The 23,172-nt window shown below is 40.7% G+C and overlaps 1 protein-coding gene across 1 annotated transcript; it reads right to left on the bottom strand.

Moving 5' to 3' along the window:
• Positions 1–1,587: 1,587 nt before the first annotated feature.
• Positions 1,588–23,125, bottom strand: LOC135118502 (Fanconi anemia group I protein homolog). The gene is made up of 25 exons (XM_064040776.1): positions 22,966–23,125; positions 22,771–22,875; positions 22,282–22,454; positions 21,694–21,861; positions 21,380–21,490; positions 20,950–21,080; positions 20,175–20,374; positions 19,587–19,714; positions 18,374–18,588; positions 17,813–18,017; positions 17,343–17,510; positions 15,048–15,151; positions 14,722–14,879; positions 14,162–14,341; positions 13,125–13,313; positions 12,502–12,722; positions 11,972–12,151; positions 11,269–11,396; positions 10,755–10,951; positions 10,127–10,282; positions 9,499–9,697; positions 8,591–8,780; positions 6,524–6,716; positions 4,577–4,691; positions 1,588–1,765 (listed from the first exon to the last, which is right to left on the bottom strand). Exons 1-25 carry the CDS (start codon positions 23,062–23,064, stop codon positions 1,644–1,646), a joined length of 4,035 nt encoding a protein of 1,344 aa, XP_063896846.1. The 5' UTR covers positions 23,065–23,125; the 3' UTR covers positions 1,588–1,643.
• Positions 23,126–23,172: the final 47 nt, after the last annotated feature.

Here is a 23,172-nt window from a genome sequence, read left to right as displayed (position 1 = left end):
AATTATTTGCTGTAGGTTACATATAAAATAGTTAGAATAATATTTTTTGAAAAAGAATGGACAAAATCCTCCAAAAGATACACACCCGTCACATAGGGTTTTTATGTAGGTACAATGTTTACCACACTTTGCATGCAGTTTTATATACATGTAGTAATTGGTGTCGGTATTTTATACTAATAACGTACCTACCTAAATAATGTTTTGCGGTCTATATTTCAAAATAATTCTGTAGGAAATCAATTACTAGGTAGATACTTAGGTAATACTAAACCAGTGGTAATGGATATTATTAATTGTTAACTGGAAATGTTTTTTCCGGCAACTTTATTGACTAAACAGGTTTCTACGACTAATTCCAAAAACTCAAAAGCATTTACCTACTCGCATTTAGTTTATAAGTTAATCTCTACCAGTTATAACTAAATTAAATAATTAAAAACGTGGTCATTCCGTTAAAGCGATGACATGTTTTAGTTAAAAACTCATTATCTACGAGATTGTTCTAAAGTTACCGCGGCCCTGTTAAATGGAGAGGAGATACATGGTGGGTTTTAGTCAGTCAGTAAGAGTCTGACACTCACTCAGGATGCACAATCAGTAGGAGGGTTCGTGATGATTTTCCACTAAAAAAACTCACATAGATACGTCAGGGTTACATACCCTGTAAATAGATGGATAGCTAAACTCGACTAGGATCATAATCGATTTATTAGGTCCAGATCAAGATGGCTCATTTCAACGTCAACACCTTCTTAACAGTTAGTTAACTATTGCAGCAACTCCCATGTACCTAATTGAATTCTGTACTTGTCGGGTCACCCGATCCTGAAACTAAGTAGGTAATTCTGATTTCTTAGTGATTTTAAGATTCTGAGGAGCTAGCGTCTAGTGACAGGTACACATGTAAAGGTGTAGATAAAATTGTCTTTAACTATACCTACAGAAAAATGTGCAATTCAAAATATTGAAAGAACAATGAAAGGTCAAATAACTTGTTCATGATGTTCGAAAAGCGACCTCTGCTTTTCACTTGAATTTACTTCACTAGTTTACTTTAGTCGGAATTTCTGTCTGTGGGTTCATTTCGTACATAAACTTCTCGGTAGTGTCAAAACTACGTTGTGAACTAGCGTAGAACGTGCTTTGCAAAATAATTAATAATTAATTTTGAGAATCATAACCAATTAGCGAACGGAATGTTAATGTTAATTTATATGTAATATACATGTTATTTATTATAATTACGCCAATTTTTAGAAATCATTCAGGAAAATTAGAAATTAATGAACTAATTTATGTAATAATGTGGACAGAATTTATTAATATGTTTAACATTTGCATAATTCTGCAATTATTTATTTATAAATGCCTATTTAGTGTATCACTATTTTTCGAATTACTAGTATTTATAAAATATTCACTCAGTATTATTTGCATAAGCGATTACCATCATTCGACTTCATAACAAATAAAAAGATGCCTGGAGTTGAAAAAATTACGTGTTTCAGAAGTTTGTAAACAGAAGTGGTGTACACTACACTGTTCGCACTAGAAAATAGAGACCCAGATTAAAGAAAAACAAAGTTCTAAAAATAACATGAGTATTTATTAATAAAATGTACATTATTTATGTATTGTTCTCACGATACTCTTCTCCTCTTCCTTCTAGAAGCTTCATCACTAATATCCTCAGCCTCCTCTATTTCAGCATCACTCAGAGCTTCTACTATTTCTGTTTCAGCATCGTTTATTTCTGCTTCATCTATAAACAAATTAAATTAATAATAAATAACGTAAATAAGGTTTATCGCCGTATCATTAAGAACATGCTTTTTGAACCAGTACGAGGGTTTACATAAATTAAGCGGAGTTTCATCCGTTTGGAAGGAAGAAGGGTCAAAGACACACAGGGTATGTTTATTATTTACCCGCGGAGATTCAGCCGTTTGGAAAGTATAAGGGTCACTGACTGAACACAGACTATCACTAGAGAGATGTGTCCCGCCCCCCGATAAAAGTAGCCTTCCCCTTTCTCAGGCTCGAAACTGTCTTTGTACCCTTGATATTGCCAAAACTTCTTGTAAATACTTAAAGTAAGTAAATAGATCCAAAAAATAAAATCAATTGTAATTATAATACATTCTGGAAATAAAACCTTCACAAACAAACAGACAGATGGTATACTTCGAATTCATAATTGCAGTAAATTATATCCCACCCAAAACAAAAATGTGAAAGACTGCCAAGTTCGATAATATGGGAATGCTTCGCCTATAAAAGAAGTGAGATCTGAATAAGTACCAAGTTCCATACACATACCTCAGTTAAAAATAGTTACTTTTCAATGATGTTACTTGGCAAGTTTTCACACACCTTCTTATAAACCTACTAAACGCAATGAATCAAGTATTTAATTTTCTATTAAAACTTGCCAAGTAACATCATTAAAAAGTAACTATTTTTAACTGAGATATGTGTATGGAACTTGGTACTTATTCAGATCTCACTTCTTTTATAGGCGAAGCATTCCCATATTATCGAACTTGGCAGTCTTTCACATTTTTGTTTTGGGTGGGATTTCATTTATTTTTGTAAGGTTGTTTATTTTATTTTTTTCTTATTATGAAGTTAGTTAAAGAAATGTCTCATTTATACTATCTTTCAGATTTTTTAATATGCACTGTTTCTTTCAAAGAAATGAACTAGATTAACTAAATGGACTAGATTTACCAACTGACTGACATGACATGTTATCATATATTATGTACGTGGATCAAAGTTACACATTCGTTATTTTCGAAAGTGATTCACACTTGGCCGTTTTCAGATTTTTACTTTACTTTGACTAAATACAAACCTTTGTAACGAATTTCACATCGGTACGACCATTCGAAGGTATATTATATAAATATAGATAAATTGAGTTTGTTTTAGTTCCTTCGGGGTATAAATTTACACCGGGTATAAAACACCTTCATTATTTTGAAACCGACTCACACTTGGCTATTTTCAGATTTTTTCCTTTACCTTGACATAAAAACCTACCTCCATGCCAAATTTCAAGTCAATACGACCATTGGAAGTGGTCTAGGTTTTTGATGAGTGAGTGAGTCAGTCAGTGAGTGTATAGTAAAAATAGCGATTTTCTGACGTCAATATCTCAAGACCTACAATAGGTATATTAATGAAATTTTGTATTTTAGATAAGTCTGGGGGTCTCAACAGATACTAGAAATTTGATATGCGTAAATAAAATAGATTTTGAGTTACAGGGGGGTCGAATTTGACCCGAAATGGTTCGTGTAATATAACCCACGACCGGTGTGTCGCTTTTTTTGCTCGAACTTGGCGGACACACTGCCGTGTGTCTAGATGGAAAAGTGACATCATTTAATACTACAAAAATATGGCCTCGAGATGACCGCTACCTTGAGTTAGGTCATGGTTATGTATCATCACTTCAAATATACATTTACAGCGATATAAAGTGGTTTTATGTTATAAAAATCAAATAAAGCTTATCGCTATTCAAATACTGTAGGATTTTATTTCTAGCGTGTGAAACTAAATATATTGACTACATACATATCGGCTTCTGAGCGTGAACTATCCCACTGTTAGGCAAAGGCCTCGCGATCTAATTGAGAACCTCCTTCTTTTTTGAGAGTCGGTTAAAAATGAGTGCGAACTTCTGTCTGTTTAAGGCTAATCTCCTAAACCAATTTTGACTTGTAATTTTCCACTTAAACTCTTTATTGTTTTGAAACTTAGGGACAGAAAAAAAAATCCTTAAAATTAAACAGCTCGACTAATCTCGCTAAAGTGTATGGCTGTGTTCCGAATAGAACGAATCGCACATCTACTTAACAACATATAAATCGATTCTATGAAATGCACTAATCCGATAGCGATATCGTTAGCATGTTTACTCAGTCAACAATCAAAGTAGGTTTGCATACTAATATTTGTTTGTTTGTACTATCAAGGATATATAATTTTACGTGTTACGTGAAGGTGAGTCAGGACATTGACTTTAACAGCTGGGTATACAAAAAATGTGTTTTGGATTCTTGGAAACTCAATTGGTATAAAAAAGGGTAGTAACGAATATTATCGTTTTTCTGGTAAATAACACAAATTTATATTGATATTATAACGCTGAAGAGTTTTTTGTTTGTTTGAACTGTCAGTCTCTCAAGGACGACTGGTCCGATTTAGAAGAATCTTTTAGAGTTAGATAGCCCATTTTTTGAAGTAGGCTTATATCCGGGTGCGGGCAGTTGTTCCCACGGGACGCGAGTCTTAAGTTACTTCATAGATTTTAAAATTACTTTAGATACTTTATTCTTCACTTAGTCTTCGTATTATAACATGCTCCGAAGTTAGCTACTCATCAATATACAACTAGCCGTTAAATCCTCCGAAGTTAAGCCTACTCATCAATATACATCAATATACAACCAGCCGTTCAAAAGTCAACATCATACATTTCAACAGCTTCGCAGTCACTAGTAACCAACTTCACACTGGCAAAGTTATTTGACGAGTACTACAAGTATAATAAACATAATACCTTCGTTTCTAGTCTCATCAGCTTGTTCGATAGCGTTGAGAGCTTCTTGAAGCGCGGGACCTTTGATCCTGAAGTCTCGGGCGGTACCAAGAGATAGGTATTGATGCCAGTTTAACTGTAAAAAGGGTTCGGATTAAAATATTGTGTGTATATGAGTGAGGTTAATGTAAATGTTGTTTAAATGTTTGTCGTTTAGTTGTGTATGTTTATTTGAGTTGGTAGGTTTTAAAAATCTTTTGATATGAATCAAGTAAGCAACGCCATCTAGAACACAAACGATGTGTATCAAATAGTAACGTAATTTTTTATTTTATATTTTAGCAGTAAATAAGAAAATATAGGATCGATAGTCATTTATTCATATTTTTCATGGAATTTACTAAAACTGTACATAATGTACAAAATAATAAATGTCATGTTATATGTTTTGATTCCCGTATTATAGTTCGGCCGCTCAGAGAATGCGTTTCTGACACATCGCGATTGAACTGACGACGTAACTTTGTAATGGCGTTGCAGTACGATAAAAATATTTTTGCTGGTTGTTTATCGTTTTAACAATTGTTGAGCATTAAAACAACATTATTATATCAATAATAATCAATGAATGTTGTAATTTTGTGCCAAATTGAGTGTCAAATAACTTGGTAAACAATATTTTTCTAAATCTATACTGCGCTATTACAAGGTTATGTCAGCGCTTTATATTTGTAGTGCTGTGCTAAAAATAACAGGCAAGTATCGTAATCTGTTCTGGTTGATGGTTCTTATACAGTTATACTTATAATATAAAATAATACGTTTTGTTTTTCTTTTTAAGAATTTGAAAATAATGGACTATAGGATAACTTTTATGAAATATAAAAATAAAACTATGATCAAACTGAACGCGCGAAAGAAAGTAGCATTTTTATATTTAGGTTGAAAATGGTAACCCCAAATGGCATCATGGGCCGTCATTTTGTGACGCTAAATAGTCATTTGTTGTCGTTTCGTGCGCTAAGACTAAGTGCCCTGCCTCATTAGGACGCCAATGGCGACGTCGCCGGCTACGTATCCAAGCAGTTAGTATTGAAATGTATGGAACCTAACTCACTTGGCGACGGTTTGGTAACGTCGCCAAATTGGAGGCGTGGCCACGAGCTACAGTTCCCTATGTGGCTTCTGGCTACCGTAGCAACTTGGCGACGTGGCCACAGTAGCCACTATAATGTACACGGTAAAGCGCACCTCCCTCACACAGTCGCCAATGTGGTCGCCAGTCAGCGTGTCTTGAGCGACGACGTAAACAATTGACTGTCGAGACGCCATGGCCACTCGACTTGGCGACATTTGGATGCCAGAAGTAGCCAGACCTGTGCCGCTGGCGACGTCGCCATGGCGTCCCAGTGAGGTAGAGCTCTAAAAACCTGATTTTGGAAGATTTTGACCGAGATATCAGGATTGATTCTGTTATTGATAATACCTAATACACACGTAATATACACGTAGGCGAAGATGATGATGAAGACACCACCTCCTCAAGCGAATCGGAGTCTGATTAACATTCTGTACGCACATTCAATTCAATGTACTTTATTGCATAGAAATACAGATTGTAACTTTGTAACAAAGAATAAATAAAACGATTTTATTATATGAATATTACCTTTTTTTGGTTTCCACTTAAATAACTAAAATATAAATTTTAAATGATTCCGCCAATTTAAAACGAAAATAATCTTAAAATAATGCGGCGGTTTATTTTGGGGGAACGGTAACGAACTCAGTGTTATGTTGTGCCCATCACTAGTCGTGACGAACTGATAGGTGTCAGGAACGCATTCTCTGAACGGCCGAACTATAGTTGCGAATTTCCGCCGCAGCAAGCGCTACGATCGCTTTCACATATCCTGACATTGATAATAGTTTTTTAATTAAATAAAAACAAATCATTTTTCTAATTACCTTAGCCTTATTAGCGAGCAATATAACCCGCTTACTAAAGTTCTCGGCCTCCAACACGAGCCGGGGTATAAGCTTAGTCTCGCGCAGTACTTTGCTCGCGTTCTGCTGTTGTTGAGACGCCTCTAAGTACGTGATCAAGTTGTCCATTACTGTGGATAGCTTCTTGCCGCTTAGTTTCAGAAGGCGCTCGAATCTGATGAAGAAAAATCATTTTTGCTTGCTATTTGTTTTTATATTTTTTTACAGAGACATCTAGAAAGCCGCGAAAGAACTTTATGTAAAGTGAGTGACTGATATAATCGTAAGATGTAGCCACTAGTTTGAGCGACAAATTATCTCTCGCCCCTGACCATGGCTTGAACCAGGGCCGGACGCGAGAGACCTCTCGCCAATTGCCCCCACGAAGACACGAAGATTCGATACAGGTACCTCCCTAAACAACCGTGTCCGGTGAGGACCTGTGTCACGGAGAAGGTGAGGACGCCATGGCTCCTCCCTAGCCAGCCACTCCTTAAAGGGGAACTTACCGCCAGTATTATGGCATATATGGCTAGGTATGGCATATATGGCAGTATATAGCAGGGTATGGCAGGGTATAGTATATATGGCAAGTGTGGCAGGGTATGGCATACACTACTCACCGCACAGCAGCAGCGTGAGCGGGCTCGGCCTGCTTGGCGAGCGCGGCCAGCAGCACGTACAGCCTCACAGCGCCGGGTATAGCATACCCTGCCACACTACTCACCGCACAGCAGCACGTACAGCCTCACAGCGCCGGGTATGCATACCCTGCCACACTACTCACCGCACAGCAGCGCGTGCAGTATCACAGCGCCGGTTATGGCATACCCCACGCTACTCACCGCACAGCAGCGCGTTACAGCCTCGGCGCCGGGTATAGCATACCTGCCGCTACTCACCGCACAGCAGCGCGTTATTATCACAGCGCCGGTTATGGCATGCCCTGCCACCGCCAGCAGCGCGTACAGCCCTCACGCCGGTTATAGCATACCCTGCCACACTATCACCGCGCAGCAGCACGTACAGCCTCACAGGCCGGGTATGGCATGCCCGCCACACTACTCACCGCCAGCAGCACGTACAGCCTCACAGCGCCGGGTTATGGCATACCCTGCCACACTACTCACCGCACAGCAGCAGCGTGAGCGGTCGGCCTTGGCGAGCGCGGCCAGCAGCGCGTGCAACCTCTGGCGCCGGTTATGGCATACCTGCCACACTACTCACCGCCAGCAGCACGTACATATCACAGCGCCGGTATGGCATACCCTGCCGCACTACTCACCGCAGCGCGTGCAGCTATCACAGCGCCGGTTATAGCATACCCTGCCACACTCACCGCCGCAGCGCGTACAGTATCACGGCGCCGGTTATGCATGCCCTGCCACACTACTCACCGCCGGCACGTACAGACCTCAGCGCCGGTTATAGCATGCCCTACTATCACCGCACAGCGGCGCGTGCAGTTCACAGCGCCGGTTATGGCATACCCGCCACACTATCACCGCTGCAGCGCGTGCAGCCTCACAGCGCCGGTTATAGCATGCCCTGCCACACTCACCGCACAGCAGCACGTACATTCAGGCGCCGGTTAGCATCCCGCCACACTACTCACCGCACAGCAGCACGTACCTCACAGCGCCGGTTATGCATACCGCCACACTACACCGCAGCAGCACGTGCAGCCTCACAGCGCCGGGTATAGCATACCCTGCCACTACTCACCGCACAGCAGCACGTACAGCCTCACAGCGCCGGGTATAGCATACCCGCCACACTACTCACCGCACAGCAGCAGCGTGAGCGGGCTCGACCTGCTTGGCGAGCGCGGCCAGCAGCGCGTACAGCCTCACAGCGCCGGTTATGCATGCCCTGCCACACTACTCACCGCACAGCAGCAGCGTGAGGGCTCGACCTGTGGCGGGCGCGACCAGCAGCACGTACAGCCTCACAGCGCCGGGTATAGCATACCCTGCCACACTACTCACCGCACAGCAGCACGTACAGCCTCACAGCGCCGGGTATAGCATACCCTGCCACACTACTCACCGCACAGCAGCAGCGTGAGCGGGCTCGGCCTGCTTGGCGAGCGCGGCCAGCAGCACGTACAGCCTCACAGCGCCGCCCAGCACGCGCCCGCTGCCGCCGCCCACGCAGCACCGCAGCTTGCAGCATGAAGCTGTCCATGTCGTTATCTGACATAGTTGGACTATTATCGACTTGTATACTTCCGTTATTTCTGCAAAAAATTATAGAAAAGTTTATAAAGTAACCTTTCACTGGGCTGAGCCCCCATTAGGTGTGCGCGATCCTCGTACGTGTGAAGGTGCGTACGGATAGCGCGTTCCTGTGTTACGCGTAGTTGGGAAACACTGTCCACGCGTACATTGGATACGCGTACAGCTCCTGTACGGACCGCCGCGAACCTGTACGCGAGGTCAATCGATCCAGAGCGCTCCGCGAGCTGTCATTCGCCATGACTCCGACAAGAACACGCGTGTTTATTCATTTTGCCGTCCAAATATAGCGTAGCCGGCCGCGTGCGTCCTCTTTGACGCGCGACCAAAAACCGACTGACGGTGGCTCGCGCTGCGAGTTGGCTCGCGCGGTACGCGTACCCCAAGAGTGAACGCGTAGCTGCAGGTATGGACAAGGCGTTCCGGATACGCGTAAACTGAGTACGCGTACCAGGGTACGCGCAATCCGTACGCACCTTAAGGTCTGCGAGTAGACTTACCTACTACGCAACAATTTGACTACGCATCCTAGTCAGTACGTGATAATATCACGATTCGATTTTAATGAACGTTTTTGAGTTTGACTTCCCTACGCGGCTACGCGTACGCTATAAACCTGAACAATCTATTGACCCACTAAAAGGTTGCAGTGTACTCATAGGGTAGTATAGCATAGTCCAAAAAGTATTTATTTAGTCTTTATTATATTATTTAGATTACCTCTTTCAATCCTCTGCTGAGCGGCATGAGCAGCGGTATTCACAGCGACCGTAAGATCCCTCGCCCTGCCCAACAAATGTTCCACGCCCTTAGCTCTGACGGCCAAGTGGTCGCATATAGTGGTGAGTACCGAGTGTCCTGTGCGGGCGTCTATCGTGAAGAAGCTGTTCGTGTCCTCGCCTGCTGATGTGTCTTCCTCCTGGTTAATGGAGTGAAGTGAAGTTAATGGTATCAGTTCATTAAAAGATCATCTAAATTGAACCTCCTCCTTTTTTACAATTCGGTTAAAATATGGTTCAAATGGCTAAGAGCCCCTTCAAAATAGCAGATTTTATCCAAATATATACGCCCATGATTCAGTTTAGTTCGTTTCAGGAGTCATGGGCGAATCTGGTAATTATCATGGTTTTAGTCGGCAACACCCCTACGAAAATCCGCTAGCTTGAAAACACCTTCGAAATTAACTTTTCCTTTAACAAGAGATAACCAGTAACCACCAATAACAAGTATGACCCTCCGTAAGGTCGAAATTCGGCATGCACGGTTAAATAGTAGTCTTTATTATTTTGACAGGTTTTACATAGGAGTACACTGAATAACAATGAAATAACTATATAATACTACATACATCAATCCTCCCCAAAGCGCAGGACAGTTTAGCGATCAACTCGTCCAACAGCGTGGCTTCTTGCTGCTCACTGTATGACGACGTGAGCAACGGCCCTATTAGTGGGAGACAGTCCTGCTTGCTGGTACGGATGTAGTCTTCTAGTTTTACTAGGATCTGTGGATTAGAGGGTTTGTTTATCATCTACCATCATTATGTATTATCAGAAGAATGAACAGTATGAATAAGCCTCTGTTGGGCATACACCGGTTTTTAAATCGCCAGATATTTTTTGTCTGAAGAATATGTTTAAGTAAGTAAGTTTTAGACCGCTTTTGTTTAAAAAATAATATGCCAAACAGCTATATTTATTTCTCAGTACTACTATACTATTGAAAAATCGGCTCTAATATGTATGCTTTCTTCAACTGCTCAATTATTCTGCAACTTTTTTTTAAGGTCTACCAGAACTGCTAAACTTGCAAAGGTCAATTGACGAAAGACTAACAGTTTAACTGATGAAAATTTTCGATTCAATTATTAAATAAATATTCCCAAACTCTAAATGTGCAGCCATCACCACGGACAAAAAATCCATGATCCATCCATGATGATGATGATATCTGCAAAAAACCTTTTTTAAACTTACCCTAGTCTTCTGCGGACAAGAAGCAGTAGGTGTCTCCAACAACAACGAGGCTATTTGTATGAGAACGCCGAGCTGTTTCTTCACTATAACGTCTCTCTCATCAGGAATACTGTCCTCTTCTATGTGAAGGAAGGCCACGTGGATGTTTTCTAGAATTATCGAGAGGCATTCTGCTCCTGTCTTGTCGGTGTTATCCGCTGTTGGGAGGAAAGTATTTTATTAGGATACTAACTTTCGATAGCAGGTTCACCCGCTCCCTGTAAAACTATTTCCTGTAAGTGGCTAAAAAGTAGCCTGTAGTGTTCAAGTTATGTGAAGCATAGGAAATTTAGTAGTTCGTGCTGTTTTATGTTATTTTACGATTATAGGCCCAATTTAAGAACTTTAATTTATAATAATGCATGCGCGATGACCAATTATTGAATCAGAAACCGTACCCGAAAGCAGGGACCCAGTATTGGACAAAACAAATACAAATTAAATATATAATGTAATATGTATATTGGGTACTCACTTATAGTAGTCAAGAAGGAGTCCATCTTCAGCGAGTAGAGAGGCGAGAACAGCAGAGTAAGACAAGTCTTGAACACCTCCAAGCATGCCACCGCGGTCTGATCATCGAACTCGCACATATCTTGAAACCTGGCAAATATTGATAGAAACGCTAAATTTTTTAAAGCTGAAAAAATAATTTAGCTCTCTTAGATTTCATCAAAAACATGAGTAACACTGGGTGGATGCATCTTAGTGTCCAAATGTGGAAGTAAGTACGACTTGTAACTTACCTACGGACACAGCAGTTGTACAGGACAGTGGCTATGCTGACCACGTGCGTGGCTACAGCCTTCTTCTCCAAGTGATCGCTGAGTAATACTGAGTGGATGCATCGCAGTGCCCAAATGTGGAAGTAAGTAGCACTTGTAACTTACCTACGGACACAGCAGTTGTACAGGACAGTGGCTATGCTGACCACGTGCGTGGCTACAGCCTTCTTCTCCAAGTGATCGCTGAGTAATACTGAGTGGATGCATCGCAGTGCCCAAATGTGGAAGTAAGTAGCACTTGTAACTTACCTACGGACACAGCAGTTGTACAGGACAGTGGCTATGCTGACCACGTGCGTGGCTACAGCCTTCTTCTCCAAGTGATCGCTGAGTAATACTGAGTGGATGCATCGCAGTGCCCAAATGTGGAAGTAAGTAGCACTTGTAACTTACCTACGGACACAGCAGTTGTACAGGACAGTGGCTATGCTGACCACGTGCGTGGCTACAGCCTTCTTCTCCAAGTGATCGCTGAGCAATACTGAGTGGATGCATCGCAGTGCCCAGATGTGGAAATCGCGGCGGGCGCGGAGTTGATTGCGCTGGTCTAAAGATGACCATGGGACGTTGTCGCTGTAAGTAAAATATTACTGAGTAATTTATTTGGATAATTAAAAAAAAATAATGTTTGATACTCTTTGTTTATATAATATTTGGCTTGATATTTTTCATTAACGGAGTTGCAGATTCCCGTGGTTTCACCCACTTCTAATACCCGGATAAAATATAGCCTATGCAACCTACGGAAAAGTGTAGCTTCCCAACAGTGCAACTAGCAAACAAGCAAAAACTATACACCAACAAGAACTGGGCTTGAAAAAAAATAACTGTTGCCTATAGTATTATCAATATTTACCAAGGTTAAATAATTTATTTTAATCTATGTTATGTATGTATTTAGAAATAAGAGAAGTTCCACATACCCATACAAAAGTTCAACGACCCTATAGCACATCTTAGTATCCCACAAACAAGGCAGAGGTTTGAAAGGCCCCGCCTTATCCTTGACTACGTTGGACAACTTGACGGGAGCTTTGCCCTTCTCCTTTTGCGACTTCTGTGATTTCTGAGTCTTTTGAGATTTTACTGTTTCACGTGTGTCGTTTAGAGATTTGTTCCCTTTTTTATTTGCTTTTGGTACTACCTAGAAATGGCGACAATATTATTTTGTAGAGGATTAATTTTGCCCTGATTGGCATTTTTTCAAGCAATTATGTTCAAAGTTGTTAAGCTTCTTGGCTAAGTTCCGGTTTGGTGCCGCTGGGCCCAAAGTCTACATGATTTTACTAAGACATTTCACACTAGCTTCTGCCAGCGGTTTCTCGTAGAATTTAGCTAATTGAATTAAAAATCGTTTGCGGTGTCTGAGGTTTCGCGCATATAATGTTACACGGTTGTAAAAATTTGGCAGTAATGTAGCTTACCAAAATACATCTTCTAGTCTTCGTGGAAGAAGAAGAAACATACATCCATAGATACAAACATTCGTGTTCAAATAATGTATTACATATTAGGATTATAATAAAAATACATAAAATAACAATACCTTAGTCTGTTCCAGCAGCTGATTGCTCGCTTTAAACAGCTTATACACCTTATTAGCGACATCTTCACTAGTGGTCGTCCACTGCATGATCGTATGAGCTATCAGAGTTTCGTAACATTGTAGCATTTGCTGCACCTTCAGACATTTTGCTTTAGATTCCGGTGTTATGTCACCGAGACTGGAATCTTCCTGGAATTATAACTTTGAGTTATAGATGATGTATTTTTATGACATATATTTATGGCTCTTTAAAAATAGAGGTTTAAGCAGTCCCGTTTCACGGGAACTCCTGTCACCCAGCTGGAATACGACTTAGATTGTCAGATACCCTACAGAAAACCATATATACCATGATGCCTATACGACGATAATAACACATCACATTATCATCATGAGGTTCAAAATGCGACGTTTTGCAGCCATTAATAAATAATACTTTTTACTTCTAGTCACGTCAATTCTTCAGACAAGCAGTCAAATAGTGAAAAGCGCAATCAGTCAAATAGTTAACTTCATAATTGCAGCCTTAAGTGGCGTGACCTACGAACCGAACTCACCAGATCAACACTAAAGAACTGGTCAGCATCACACAGCTGCTGCAGTATCGTGCCCAGCTTACTCTTCAGGTAAGCTGTTCCTGTCTCCACGGACTGGCTGGCGAGGATGTCTTCCAGATCCTCCTCCTCACCCGGCTGGATGAACATAGTAGGGACTCACCAAATCAACACTGAAGAACTGGTCAGCATCACACAGCTGCTGCAGTATCCTGCCCAGCTTACTCTTCAGGTAAGCTGTTCCTGTCTCCACGGACTGGCAGGCGAGGATGTCTTCCAGATCCTCCTCCTCACCCGGCTGGATGAACATAGTAGGGACTCACCAAATCAACACTGAAGAACTGGTCAGCATCACACAGCTGCTGCAGTATCCTGCCCAGCTTACTCTTCAGGTAAGCTGTTCCTGTCTCCACGGACTGGCAGGCGAGGATGTCTTCCAGATCCTCCTCCTCACCCGGCTGGATGAACATAGTAGGGACTCACCAAATCAACACTGAAGAACTGGTCAGCATCACACAGCTGCTGCAGTATCCTGCCCAGCTTACTCTTCAGGTAAGCTGTGCCTGTCTCCACGGACTGGCTGGCGAGGATGTCTTCCAGATCCTCCTCCTCACCAGGCTGGATGAACTGGGCGACGGCGTAGAGGAGATGGGCTATGGGCTCCTGGTAGATAGGAAGGATTTTGTTAGTTTCTTTTTTTTTTTTTGGGAGATTTTTATCGGTTTCTGATATGATGACTATGCATGCAGAGTTACGCTGTACATATGTACAAAAATGTATTAGTGAAAACTTTGAAAAAAAAATGAATTTGAACTGTAGGATATTTTATCGATTATAGTTTTGAACTTAAATGTGTAAGCGAGAGAGAGAAAGAGACTTCCATAAAATTAACAAGCACTTATGAATGTCGAAAATCATAAATAAGGTTGATTCTAGTTGCCCATTTTATCCGAATAAGATCCCAAACTGTAAAAAAATAGGTACTAGTTTGTCATAATTGGACACGGGAAAGAAGATTATTTTTATTTGTTATTGTTACTTACAGTTAATACAGCAGTAACGCCATTAATCTGCACACACTTGTTGAGCAGCAAGGAGGATACTCTGTCGCCCTCGGGCAGGAACTTGCTCAGGTGCTCATACAGCAGCTCCAAGATAGACTCGTGGAGCGACTGCTTGTCTTTCGCACACTCGTATATTTCTACAAATTGTATGAAAATTTTGTTTATTTAGCCAAATGTGTACGAAATTGGGTTCCAATTTATTTGAAAGATTCTATCGAGTTGAACTTAAAAAGGGTTAAATTCTGATTTTCGTTGATACATAGATATGTAAAAGATTTATGTGAAAAATAATAAAAAATTCCTACTTGTATAGAGTAGTTGTTTAACGAGCGCATCTTGTACGAGACAACGTCGCAGTATGGATACTACCTCCATACACATCGCCTCATTCCTCACTCGTGATGTGACACTGCAAGAAACAAACTATCGATATAGGTACGATAAGTTTCGATAGATTATATTATTTGCATTTCTCATGTATTCTCTTTTGCATACCAAAAATAAAAGCCAAAAAAAAAACTGCTGCTTGCTTATTTTATCACCAACTGCTTGAGCCATGTCGAAAGTGTTATTTTGTGAAGTCAGCTTTTTTATGCTTTTCAGTGTTTTTAATAAACTGCGAAGCATAAAAGCCTGGGTCTCCACAACTTTTTTTTAAGCTTTTTATTTTAACCTGTTACGTTACGTATGGTGATCCAATAAAATAAAATATGAGACTGCCACCTGATCAGGAGGAGGAAGAGGATTTGATCAGGTAACAGTCCCATAATATAAACGGCTTTTTCCAAAACAAAGTCAAAGTTTCAGGTTTTCACGAACGACATACATTATCAAATCCCTGTAGGCTAACATAAGCTCGCCAAACAGAGACGAATCGACTCGCAAAGTTCCTCTATCGTATAAAACTGCGTTCATTCAAGAACGAGCCCCGACAGGTGCGCCGAATCGAATCGACCGACACACGAATTGATAGACAGTTGAATATCTACACCGCGCCGCCCGCCTCCCCGGAACGAATCGTTTCGACTCGACGCGCCTCAGTCGACGCGGCAATACCGTTGCGACCTAACGTATGTATATTTCCCGATATTACTGGGTACAATAAAAACTCTTTAATATAATAATGAATGAAAGAACACTGATATCCCTAGTACAACAGTATACGGAACTGTATGACCCGGAAGACCCGCATTATCACGATGATCAGTGTAGGATGAGTATATGGGAAGAGATTGGGAGGAATACGAATGAAAAGCGTGAGTTGTTTTTTGGTATTAGTGGAAAATAATTATAAGTGAGAACGTGTTTGTCACCGAACTCTTGCGATTACCGGTTGGACTAATTTGATTGTTGTACGTTTATTTTTGATCTTATCAAACCATCAGCTGGTTCCTTGATGATTTTTAAACACGATTAGATCCGGTAGGTGGCGGTGTTGTCAATGTTATCTGATAAGTCAGGTTATGTTTATGTTCTCCACCTACTTTGTTTATAGTCTTATTTTAACCTACAGTTACGAAAATCTTGATTTCGTTATTTTTATACCTGTATTTTGAAAGAATTTAGGTCTCTTTAAAACATAAATAAGGAAAAAAAACGTTTTTATTTCAGCATTGGCATGTAAAGAAAAATGGAAGAAGATTCGCGAAAACTTTAGAAAGGCAATTAACTTAAGAAAAATTAAAAGCGAACAAGGTTTGAAAAACTTCAAACCTATCCGACACGGGAAGGAACTAAGATTTCTAATCCCATACCTTGAACCAAACGAGTCGGAAGTTTTGACAAAATTACTATCTATATCAAGTGATGATGAAGAAGAAGACAGTAAAAATACACCACTACCAGAAACTACAAAAATATCAGCAAAAAAAATTAGCAAAAAGAAAAAAATAGAAAATATTCCCGAACCCGAAAATCCACACCCTGTATTCCAATCTTACTTACCTGCAGAAAAAATATACACTCCCGAAAGACAAAAAGAAAAAGACCCTACCGTGGAATTTTTCAAAAATCTGGGTGAAACTGTGAAGACATTTCCACCTGATGTAAGAGTGCGTGTTAAGAGAGCAGTTTTTAGTATTGTTAGTGAAGCTGAAGAAGAAATGGTTAAAGGGGAAGTTGTAGATCGTAAGCCGTGACGGTAAGGTAGCTTGTGAGCAAGTGTTGCAAAAATAGGTGCTAGTTCCTTACTGGTACCTAAGAAATGTTCACACATTCTTTTTGTAATCTTGTTTTTCGGATGATAGCATTTATCAGAGCCGAACGCGCGGAGCGAAACTAAATAGAATTTGATAAGCAATTGTGTCAAAGAAGTAGTTCTGTAATTTTTGTAAATATCTCTAATACCTTTTATTTTTGTAAATATCTCTAAAATCATGTACATTAACATAATTATGAGAATTTTTAAGGTAAATAAGAAAATGACCGATCTTAACAGGTTTTCTACATCATGAGCAGCAAAAATCTATCCCAATGACTTTTGCCCCATTTATTTTTAAATTAGTATCTTATAGCCAATTGTTTGGAACATACCCTTTCCTTCTTCCCTCTCCTCCCATTCATCAAAAAAAGTAGCAGCATTTAGGAAGTTAAACACTTACACATTCCCCTGATGCGTAGCATGCAAGTCGACAGTCAGCTGAGTGAGGTAGGAATGTGCGCTGTACTGATCACTGTAGCTCTGACTGCTGGTCACTGTGGCACTCACGCGCACGTGACGCAGCACTGACAGGAAGCCTGATAGCGCTAGGCAGCGGTGTTGGGAGTCCCTGGGTAAATGAGGAATGTGTTAACACTGCATATTTATTGAATTCTAGTTTTCTTAGTATTTGTTGATCACGTTTCATGAGATACAGCCTGATGACTGTCAGGCAGATGAAAGGACGGATGGACAGTGAACTCTGAGTAACAGGGTCCCGTTTTAGCCTTTGGGCAATGAACCTACGTAAAAGACACACAAAAACTTCATGTTACTGGAAAAATCGTCTGCAGCAGTCAATACAATTTGTATTTTACAATCACTCCTAATCTATCTAATAGTCATAATACCCATAACATAAACATAACAAACCTAGAATAAAGTCCTTTCCGGCACACCATAACCAAGGTATCCCTGGTCCTCGTACTGAAGTTGAGGAGTGGATGTACGGCATCCAGGACTGATGCCGCAGCCCTGTAGTCTGTTGGGGACGGCTGGCAGTTCTCTAGTATCGTGCCCAATTGAGTACAGCGTTCCACTGACACTGGGGTCAACTTGCAGAGGACGTAGAGGCAGTCTGGAAGAAATAAATGGAGTTAGGTGCAAGGCTAGCACCCCCGGCTCGAGGGAGGCCTTTGTACACCTTTTCCAGTGGACGTTTTTAGGACGATTGGAGTGGACGATTTTAAGCTCTGTCGACGACTAGAGAATATAATGGAGAAGATAAATTATTTGATAAAGCAAAAGCTCTGTTGGGGTTGCAACATTCACTTGATAAATAGTATACTAGCCTGTACTAGTTGATGCCCGCAGTTCCACCCGCGTCTTGAAGGAAAAATGTACCGCAGGAAGTAAATATAATATGTAGGATAAAAATAGACTATCTTTGTAAGGGCTGGCTGTGCCTTGCTGAGCTTCATAGTATCAGCATACCTGCATACTGGCGCTGCGTAGTATCGCTGCACAGCTTGTCGGCCAGCTGGCTCAGTATGTGGCCCGCTGTCTCCGGCTGTGCCTTGCTGAGCCGCACCAGGATCAGCTTGCCGTGTGACCAGCACGTTTGGGCAACAGGTTTCAGACGGGAGACTGATAGTAGGAGGAACGCCAGGTTGATGAGACCAACAACGGTTAGCTGTCTGTGGTTGGCACTGTAACAAGAAAAATAAAAATATAATATGTTTCGGCTTCTGCAGGAAACACGACTACACAGGCCATATGCGGTTAAACTCAGTTCTATCTTCTATTTTCCCGTAATCCTTCATCTATCTCATGGCAGTCGCTCCATGTAACACTGGACCTACTAAGGTGCATCCAAACTCTACATCAGTGGTTCTTAACCGGTGGTCCGCGGACCACTGGTGGTCCCTGGAGGCATTCCAAGTGGTCCGCGAAGCCTAGCTTCGCGACGTTGCTATACGTTATCTAACTTAATTTTTATCGACTTATAATTGCGAGAGGGGGTTTTCGCATGGACGTATATCGGGTGTGTCCTACCTAGTCCCCCCATGTATGTTTGGAGTTTGGGCTACATTTTACGTAATTTTGGTTTTGAGTCTTAAAAAATTATTAAAATTTCGCGCTCGCTTCGCTCGCGTATTCAGAAACTATATGCCCTTATTTTGGCACTTGTCAACAAACAAAAAGTTAAGTACGTTTGGGCAAAATTTTACGTACTTGTTTTAACTCCGATAAAAATTTCGCGCTCGCTTCGCTCGCGTATTCAGAAACTACATATTATGCCCTTATTTTTTGCATTTGTCAGACCAAAAATATTTGGTTTAGATCCGATAAAAATTTCGCGCTCGCTTCGCTCGCGCATTTGGAAACTACGTGGGCAAGTTTTTCTTTATTTGCATTTGCTTACCTACACAACTGCCGACATGCGTTTAGCTTTGAGTATAACTGACCCAAAACTTCAGTTTTTTTTTGATAAATAATAAAGAAATGAGTGCTAATTTAGGTAAACCGATGAGGTGGTCCCCGGCAAGACAAACTTTAGTTAAAGTGGTCCCTCATGTCAAAAAAGTTAAGGCTTGAAATTTCTTATGAAATAACCTGTGCCTTTGTACATGTTTTATTTTTCTTTTTGTCTGTGTTCTGTGTGTGTAACTGTGTACATAAAATATTAACTAAATAAATGTTGTACCTCTCAGTAGTGATAAGCTTGAGCACGCTGACGACGTCGACGTCGGGCGGCGTGACGGCGCGGACCCACGCGCTCTCCTTCGCTCTCAGATCGTCCATCACGCGGTGTTCTAGCGTTGTTCTTATTACCTGGGATAATTTGTCTGTTTTAGAAAAACTATCATATAAGGAAATCAATGCAAAAACTAACGCAATTAATAATACTAGAACCGGTCGTTTCAGTGAGCTAATTTTTTGTGTACCTTTATTTCGCCATTGTTCTGAAGATGTGAAAGATCAACATTGATATCGTGCGGGCAAAAAAAGGTTAATAAGGGTCACGAAAATCTGTTTTTCACCAACATTACTTAGAGAGAGACTCAGAGGTCAATAGAGGTCAGGTAAGAATAAATTGCAAATCGTAAAATTGAGTACAAAAAAAATGCATTATTTCGCGGCGATTTTATTTATTTTAAATGATTGGACTTTAAATCACTTAATGAATTATACAAAAATGACTGTAAATTAATTTCTAAAGCATGTACTCTATTTTATGACAATGGTAATTCCCTAAATCCCTGGCAAAAATATTTTTTTAAAAATAACTTACATCCAAACAAACAGATCTAAAATCAGCTCCTTTATCAGACATAGCTAACGCCAGGTCTATGATGAAGGGAGCCCTCAGCAGCTGTGTCTTCGGCCACAGCCTGATGTGCTTGCGGACCAGCTCGGGGTCGGCAGCACCTTGCGATATGTGGTAGATGCAGGTGGATAAACAGCGGCTAAGTTCTGCTGAACTGTGCGGTACTGGGGAACAAGGTATGTGGTTAACTCAGGAGCAGAAAAGGTCTATGATGAAGGGAACAGCCTGATGTGCCTGCGGATCAGCTCGGGGTCAGCAGCAAATTGCGATATGTGGTAGATGTAGGTGGATAAACAGCGGCTAAGTTCTGCTGAACTGTGTGGTACTGAGGAACAAGGTATGTGGTTAACTCAGGAGCAGCAAAGGTCTATGATGAAGGGAACAGCCTGATGTGCCTGCGGATCAGCTCGGGGTCAGCAGCACCTTGCGATATGTGGTAGATGCAGGTGGATAAACAGCGGCTAAGTTCTGCTGAACTGTGGGGTACTGGGGGACAAAATATGTGGTTGGATACAGATCTCAAGAGGGGGAGAGGGGAGGGGGAGTACATAAGGGATTAAATAAGGCTAGTATATTACATAAAGAAGTATGTAGGGGGAGTAGTACATATTTACATACAAAGAAGAATTGTGCACGAGCTATGCAGAAATATTCCTTATTGTATCTAGAATAGGAGAAAGTACACCACTCCAGCTCCAAGTGTATGTCTGTCTGTCACATACATACTGACACCACTCACCGATGTCATCAATATCGATGGTGGTGGACTCGGAGTCCTGCGGCGGCGGCTCCAGCTTGCTGTACAGCCGCACGCTGAAGTAGTGGCTCAGGTGTGACAGCACCAGCTCCAAGTGGTACGTCTTGCATAGCCTGGAAACAATATTTATCATTTGGTAGAACTGTCTTATAGAGTAGGACATTTTATAGTAGGTATTCATTTATTAGCAGGTCCCCTTGGCCATAGCCGGCCAGGGCTGCAGGGTTGTTCAAGAGTTACCAAAGCCTTGGTACAGAAACGGTGCCAGAAAGAACATGGTGGATTCTGTCAGTAAGAGATTGAGTCACTCCCTCTCATTGCAAAACTGAGAAATCAGTTGATTTTTTCAAAAAAAAAAGGGGGATAAATAGTGGTATACATAGGAGGATTATAAGTACATACATATACTTACTTGAGTAGCTGATGCACTAGGGGAGGTAGTGTGTCTGGTGGTATGTCTATGATATAAGAACATATCTTATTCACAACCTGCTTGTGGTCATTGCGCGATAGCTGCATGTCCCTGGAAGAAAGACCATTATAGATTTTACTACAATTTCATAATATTTTAAATATTGCAAGGCAAATTATACACCACCATCAACACCCATTAGAATAGATAAATACCTTTTTATGTATTCCAAACACACAGACCATAAACAAACATTAAAAGAAGTAACTGGCTAGCATAATATGCCTTTTTGAAATAAGAAGCCTCATACTAACTTGAACATAGCAGCCAGTTGTACAAGCTGGCGCTCCGTCCAACGACACTGGCATAGAGTGTGAATACACTGCTCTTTGTACTCTGTGGTAGTTAGCTCTGACCCGCAGTGCTTTATCATGTCATATGAGCATATGGCGTTGATGCATTCTGGTAAGACATCTCTCCAACTGGAAGCAGAAATATTAGTATAAGGATGGGTTTCATTACTGTAACATTTTTTTTATTTACTCTGTAGTGGTATTTGCTATTTACAAACAGAGAGAGATTTATACAAATAACAATTACAAAATAACTCTAGAACTGCTAAACTAGAAATTAACAGGGTGATAGCTTATGACCAGGGATGGACATGGGATACTTTTCAGCACTATCCAGGTATGCAAAGTAATTTTCTCTGGATGTAGGTGAAACCTTAAACAGAAGGTAGTCATAGTCATAATTGTAGAGCTGGACTATCATACCACAGAATACATAACTGTAGTATATTTGTGTAGGTAGGTACCATGATTTATGTTGTGAGGGTATATTGAAATAAACCAGTGTTTAACCAACTTGTGTGTGTTTCACTACAATAACCATGTACTCACATCATATTAACATCACTATCATTGACAATAGACTGCACACAGTCACTGGACCACCTCACTAGATCATCTACAGGCAACCTCGGCAACTCTAGGCAAAGACGGCTTGTAACATCTCCGCAGTGAGTGAGGGATGTGGACTCCTTTCTCATGGTCTGGAGTACTATGTCCACAACCTGGAAATAATTTGAAGATCTTTCTATCAAAGATATCCTAATAAAAAACCTAAAACTTGTTTAGATAATTAAAACTAGGCCATTTCAATTTTTTCTAATTAAAATCAATGAAACAAATTTTAAATGGGTGACTGAAAAATGTAGTATGTGTAAAAGTGATTATTTGAATTTGGTTCATTTATATGGGTAGGTTATAGCTATGCACTATCATACTACAACCCACCCAAAGAATATAATAATATATAGGGTACATAATTATTTATAACCATTTGAGTAACAAGTCGAGACTTGTTATCTCATCAAAAACAAACTTTACCTTAACTTTGTTTTTACAAGCAGTATCTGGAAATCCATTGAATATGCAATTGAGAAGATCTCCTCCATCACTGCTTACAATACGTCGAGGCAGAAACTTTAATATCTGCAATAGAATAAATTAGCAATATGAATATGTACCACGAACTTTTGGTAAACAAACAAAACCTGTGTGTGTTTTAATTTAACCGTTTACCTGTTCGATTTTAAGCTGGCAGTATTCACGCAGCTCTTCGCGTTTGGCATTTACATGTCCAAGCTCTTTAATTTTCGCAAATATTTTGCTTGGATCCATGACAAATCTTTACTTCGTGAACGCCCGCCAAAACAAATCAAAATTACAAAACACGATTGACAATCTATGACACTTCTCCAGCTCTTCCTACTAAGATAACTATAGATT

This window comes from Helicoverpa armigera, chromosome 2, assembly GCF_030705265.1.
Source record: "Helicoverpa armigera isolate CAAS_96S chromosome 2, ASM3070526v1, whole genome shotgun sequence".
In the NCBI taxonomy this organism is placed as follows: domain Eukaryota; kingdom Metazoa; phylum Arthropoda; class Insecta; order Lepidoptera; family Noctuidae; genus Helicoverpa; species Helicoverpa armigera.
The sequence above is the reverse complement of the archived record's forward strand: the minus strand, read 5'-3'. Positions and strand labels throughout refer to the sequence as shown.

Bases quoted from the DNA above. Each gene is read 5' to 3' on its own strand.
- LOC135118502 (XM_064040776.1), bottom strand. From the start codon at position 23,064: ATGGATCCAAGCAAAATATTTGCGAAAATTAAAGAGCTTGGACATGTA. The intron at 14,342-14,721 runs GTAAGTAACAAT...CCTATCTACCAG, and splicing joins GCGTTACTGCTGTATTAACT to GAGCCCATAGCCCATCTCCT. The intron at 8,781-9,498 runs GTAATCTAAATA...AATTTTTTGCAG, and splicing joins TCAGCAGAGGATTGAAAGAG to AAATAACGGAAGTATACAAG.